This window comes from Dermochelys coriacea, chromosome 21 (genome assembly GCF_009764565.3).
Source record: "Dermochelys coriacea isolate rDerCor1 chromosome 21, rDerCor1.pri.v4, whole genome shotgun sequence".
Classification (NCBI taxonomy): domain Eukaryota; kingdom Metazoa; phylum Chordata; order Testudines; family Dermochelyidae; genus Dermochelys; species Dermochelys coriacea.
This window is the reverse complement of record NC_050088.1, coordinates 14,077,324-14,083,323: the sequence shown is the minus strand read 5'-3', so window position 1 is coordinate 14,083,323 and position 6,000 is coordinate 14,077,324. Positions and strand designations below refer to the sequence as shown.

The following is a 6,000-nucleotide window of genomic DNA, read 5'->3' as shown; positions in this document are numbered from 1 at the left end:
GGCTAATGAACCTGAGGAAGCCAACCTCACTTACCTCGGGAAGGCCTCTGGCTCTGCAAGCACGCCAAGGCACGAGCGAGAGAAGCTGCAGCTAAAAGTAGCCCTGTGTCCCGTCAGGCTCTGTCTTAGCCTGGTTATGATGCACTGTTAAGGTCTGGGCTAGGCTCCACATCGGAGGCCTGTCTAGAAGCAAGTTGTGGGTTCAGTGTAGACAGAGAGACCACCTATTTGTAGTCCCCAAGGACTCATCCCCAGAGTCCCCGGCTGAGCATCTGCACTGGGAGTTTCAGGTGTCCCAACTCCACCAGTGGAAACTATAGTGCGGGCACGACAGGGTGGCCTCTGACACATTCCCAGAATACTGGGCATAACCCTACTGCCATGACCTGACATGAGCCATTGTGACCTTGCATGCATCATGCATATGAGGTCATTCTGCCGGGGGCAGAGCCATGACTGGTACTGGACAGGGACAAACCTTTCCAAAAAGAGAACAGTCCGGCTAAAATCCGGATGCCTGACCTGCTAGACTTGGGCAAACTTAGCCCTCATGTCATCAACGTAAATCTGGTTGGAAAATAAGGGTTTTTCCCCTCAGAAAATTAACTTTTCAGCAAAATAATTTGGTCAAATTTTGACATGTTTCTATTCAACATGGTGCCACGATGCCTCATGGGAGTAATAGTTTGGGTGCCTTATGCTCCCATTCTCCATTACAGGCTGGACTCCCTGGTAGGACTACATCTCCCATGATGCACCACTCTCCCCCCCTCGGTGTCACAGGAATCCTTATGGGAGATTTAGGAGAGAGGGACATGGGGACATTTACAACCTCATTTACAACACCCATTGTCCCACTCTGTGCCCCTCTCCCGTCTCATATCCCTTTTTGATTTGAGCAGCCTCTGGCTGTCCCAGTTCTAAGAGCGAGCACTGCAGTGAGACCCCGGGAGCGAGAACCCATCCGTAATGCTGCAGAGCTGCTGTCTTTCTTTTTTATTTGAGTTAAAGATAAATCACATCCTTGTCTGTACAATTCCCCTTTGAATACCTAGATACACTTCACCCTAAAAAAAATAAAATAAGAACAGTGCAGGCTACAATATCAGAACAGTACAATGGCTTTGAATAAATAATGCCCTATGCTAGCTCAGGTAAACGTCGGCTTAGTCTGACCATCTCAAGTCTCCTGGGCCATTGCTTCCCCCTTCCCTACCAGTCATTTACAATTGTGTGCATGTGGAAGGGGTGAAGCCAAGTTTGCTCTTTGGACATTAAAGGGACTTTTGTAAATCAAGGTACGGCATATCTGGGACAGTCCCTGCTCTCTCTAGCGGCCAGTTGCCTAGCTCATTGTTGTCCAGGTTGTTAGTGTTCTTATCGGTTTCACAGCAGATGTACTGGTGCCAGATTTGCAGGAACGTGGTCCTGAATTTTTTGATCCGGAAGGCGTAGACGATGGGGTTCATGGCCGAGTTGCCGTGAGTCAGGAAAATAGCGATGTATGTCAGGATGCTGGGAGTCTGGCAGGACGGGCAAAACAAGGTGATGCAGTTGAGCGTGTGCAGTGGGATCCAGCTCAGTGCAAACAGGAAGAGGACCAGTGCCAAGGACTTGGCGATCTTCAGCTCCTTCCCGTAATATTTCTGAGGATCCGATGAGTTGGATGAGACCTTCTTGTCGAGCTGCTTGCGGATCAGTTTGAAGACCTCCAGGTAGATGATGAGCATCAGCAACAAGGGAGGCAGCACCCAGACAAAGAAGTTGAAATAGACCATGTACTCCATGCTGATGACGTTCTCGAACTGGCACCTGATGATGAAAGCCGTGTGGCTGGCGTTCGCCTCCTGAGTCCTCCTCATCTTGTTCAGGTTGTTCCAGCCAAACATGGGGGTCAGTCCCACGAGCAGGGAAACGATCCAGCAGCAAGCAATGGCTGCAGCTGCTCGTTTGGGTGTCATTACACTCTTGTACCTGTGGAGGAGACAGAAAACACCACGCGGAGTTAGGTACAGGTGAAATCACAGCTTGGGTCACTTCTTAGCTCCATGCCCTGCAGCAAAAGGGGATTTTGAGAGAGCAGCTCCCACGGAGTCACCCAAACAAGTGGCCCCATCTGCAGAAGAGCCCATGATGGGCGCATGTGGGATACTGAGCTCTTTGGAAAATCTGGCCTCAGCATCACCCATAGAGTGAATGCCTGAGGAGGTTGGTGGGGGTGCACCGGGAGGGGTGCATGGATCAAGGAGCTGAGATGAAATAGAGAGGCAGAGAGGCACAGGCAGGCTGGTCAGAGGCTGGAGAGGAGAAAGCTCCTGCGCTAAGGGGGTGAGACTTTGTGGGGGCAGAGAAAGGAATGGGGACTTAATCTGGTCTTACAGCAGTTTTACATTGACCACAGAGGCCAGAGACAGTTTTAAGCCCAAAGAGGGTAGGGGGTCAGAGAATTGCTATGGCCCATTCACTTCTAGGTTACCGGTTCACAGTCCAGCCAAGTTAGCAGTGGGTGGAAGCAGAACACGCCCCTACCACCAGTGGGAGCATTTCACACTCACTTTGCACACGTGCAAATGACACACAAGGTGCAGGGCTGGGTCCTGAGATCCTGTGACAAAGTTATCCCCTTCCTGGCAGTCAGGAGGGATTTTAAAGGGCCAGGACTGTCACCACAGCACGATAGCCTGATGTTATTTTGCATCGCTGTGTGGCATAAATATTGGGGGACACTGACACAGCAAAGTCAGCGTGTCCAGCAGAATGACTTTCTGGCTTTCTGGGGCTCTGCCCAAGGGCGCTCTCTAGCTCTGTACGGCTGTGTTCAGCTGGAGTGGAGTGGCCTGGGAAGCCCCACAGAAAAGAGTCCTGACACCGAGACAGCAATCAGCAAAAAGCTTCCTCCCGTACCAGCTGGTGGCTGGAGGAGAAATCGATTCCGCCCCCCCCCACCCCCCACCAGTAAGAGAAGCTTCTGGGCAAGAGCTTTTTCGTTTCCTAATGTGTCAGTTCCTGAGGACCAGGCCTGCCTTCTCTGAGGCCTGAGCTAAGGAGCAGGAGAGACAGAGCATCGTCTAGTCTTAGGTGGTGCTCTGCACTGTTCAACTCTCCAACGCACCCACCTGCCACAGGAAAACCTTCTGGGGTTGTTCCCCTTTGAAAAATATCATCAAGACCAATAAATAAAGCCTGGAAGGTTTTATTTCACCCCCCACCCCCAACAAAAGTTTTACCATCAGAACAGCAAGTCTTACCTTCCCTGCTTTTGCAAAAAAATCTCCAGGGAGGGTGTAGAGGTGAGGAGCAAAAATTTTATTAGCGCTTAACTGAAAGGATGGAGGTGTTGAAACTTTAACCAAGAATGCCTTTCTACCAACTGTTTGTTGGGCATTTCAATTAGATAGGTGTGAACACCAACAAATTGGAATGTAGTAGTCGGACTAAACCTCCCTCCCTCACCTATTGCTCAGGGTTCACTTCTGTGGTGCTGGTGGTATCATAACCCTGCCAGGTCTCCAGAGAGTCTCCCAAGAAAAAACGAGGAGACAAGCTCAGTAGCTCTGATGCAAAAACCAAACCGAAAGGAGCGGTACCACCCCATCACTTCATGGGGTTTTATACACGAGTAAGCAAAGTAAGGGCTCAAACCCATTGCAGGGCACCTTGAATGTCAGCTGTCTGGACTTTTGCTGTCCTAATACGCAGGATGTCAGAGGGTGGAGTGAGCCTACTGGAGTGTGTCATGGTCCCCCAGAGCAGTGTGAGGAAGGGAGGTGCGGAAGGAAAGGCTGCCAAGCTCATTAGAGCACCGAGCATAAATTATTCAGTAACCATAAGCATGCTCTGATGTATCTACCATCAGAGAAGGGTTTGCTGCAGTCAGTCCCCATTTGTTTCCCCTGCTAACCACCTCGTCTGGGAAATGATTCCCATCAACCGGAGGGGCAGGCTGGCTCCCACGGGAAGGACGGCTGGCCTGAGAATTGCTCACTGTTCCCCTTGTGAGCTGAGCCTGTGTTCTGAATTTCTGATTTATACTCCGGAAAGGGAGCAGCCTCTGGGCAGCAGCGGGTGACTCAGGAGAAAGGCGCCGTGTGGCATGAACAGCGAGGCAGGGACCCTGGGAGTAGAGGAGACAAGGAAGGGCTGGCTGGTGGCAAGCACAGGGGAGCTTGGGCGGCATCGCTCTCTACTCGGGGTGGTCCTGTGAATTTGGACAGAACAGGGAAAAGGGGGATATTCCTCACTCGGAGCGATGGGAGGCAGGAACCTCCAGGGCTAGAGAGAACTCTGGAGGATGGGGAGCCCCTGGAAGGGCAATGGACTGGAGGGGCAGTGAAGCTGGGATAGAGAGCTCCTCCAGGGAACTAGACAGGGGGCTGGAAGGGGGAGCCCCTCAGGGGGAGCGGGGTGGGACATGCCCTGTATATGCCACATATTTTACTGATGTTTAAATACTGCCATTGGGCAGTACAATATTTCTTGTACCCCTCCGCCTGTGAAGGCCAGTGCCTTCGCCACCCTAAGTCCAGTGGCGCCAAACTCAGGGGAAAGGGGAATGATAACTGAGCGGTTTCAACCCCACTCACACAGACTTACCTAAAGCCATGCCCATAGGCAGCTATTCTCTCCGGCCCTCGCATGGCTAGGAGCGAGCCACTGGGAACCCCCAGTCCAACGGGCTGCAGCTCCCATTTCTGAATGTTAGTGGATTTGCTGGAAGTGGGGTGCACAGGCTCCCGGTGAGTTGAGTGGGAGCAGAGCAAGCTCCGTACCAATCCTTGGTGCAGGCCCCTCAGAGCAGCGTCACTTTGTGGGGAGGGAATGGTGGGAAGGGGCTGTATCTCATAGCTCAGAGAATGGAGCTGCTTGAATCTGCTGTGGGCATTGGGGGGCTGGAGGTAGTTGGGGAGCTGGGCCAGTGCGGAGAGCGGAGGGCGGGGGGTGGGCAGAGGGCGCGATGCATCCATCGCCTCTGTGTACTGCATTTTACAGCAGGGATTGGTGCTGTCTCGGTCTGAGGAATCTATCTCCAGTGCCCAGAGGCCCCTGGTGAAGAGCCCTTTCTGGGCTCGAGCTGCTCAGACAGCATCTCTGCCCTCTCCTGTTGAGATCCTAGATATTTACAGGTTTCAGAGTAGCAGCCGTGTGAGTCTGTATTCGCAAAAAGAAAAGGAGGACTCGTGGCACCTTAGAGACTAACAAATTTATTTGAGCATAAGCTTTCGTGAGCTACAGCTCACTTCAAGTGAGCTGTAGCTTACGAAAGCTTATGCTCAAATAAATTTGTTAGTCTCTAAGGTGCCACAAGTCCTCCTTTTCTTTTTAGATGTTTACAGCTTGTGCATTTGAACCCCAGCGGAGAGCGTGTCTGTGAAAGGGAGCTTTGGCTGTGTCACACCCACTTTCCACTAACCAGTGGCCATCTGGCGGGCATAGTATCCCAGAGGAGGGAGGGCGTTGCGGGGGCTGCAGGGAACTTGCCTTCCCCACCTGCACCAGGGCACTTCAGCCTGCTGGAAATGATAATCACCCTGCCAAGCTCCAGGGTGTGTGCAAGCCAGCGCTGCCCAGAAGCGATAGGCCTCCACCCCCCCAGAGTCCCCCTTGTAATGGTGAGCACAGCATGCACCCTGGCTGCACGCACAGACACCCACCCCTTCTTACCCCAACACCACCAATCCCCATTCCTTGTGCTCCCTAGTATGTCTGTATCCACTTGGTGTCTTGTCTTCTACTTAGACTGGAAGCTCCTTGTGATGGGGGCTTTTGTTTTGTTCTGTGTTTGAACAGCGCCTGGCACAACGGGGATGGGGCCATGACAGGGAGTTTTTATGGGCTATGGTAATGCAAATAACACCCACCACAGCCCCATGGTCCCCCCTGTACTCCACTACATCCTCCCAGTGCCCGCCCCGCCCCACTTCCCCACACGGCCCAGCCACATCACGCACAGCTTGCTACAACGATCCCCTCCACATCCCACATCCCATGGGCGACACCCTC

At 52.6% G+C, this 6,000-nt stretch overlaps 1 protein-coding gene across 3 annotated transcripts in view; it reads right to left on the bottom strand.

Moving 5' to 3' along the window:
• Window positions 1-202: 202 nt before the first annotated feature.
• The window catches only part of ADORA1 (adenosine A1 receptor), a 99,936-nt gene continuing 94,138 nt past the window's right edge, over window positions 203-6,000 (bottom strand). For 2 of the 3 annotated variants that reach the window (XM_038379967.2, XM_038379968.2), the window contains exon 3: window positions 478-1,974. In XM_038379967.2, the coding sequence (XP_038235895.1) occupies window positions 1,275-1,974 (700 nt within the window). In that variant the 3' untranslated portion in view covers window positions 478-1,274. Of the gene's footprint in view, window positions 1,975-6,000 lie in introns of all 3 variants that reach the window. The other variant, XM_043500475.1, reaches the window with a different exon arrangement.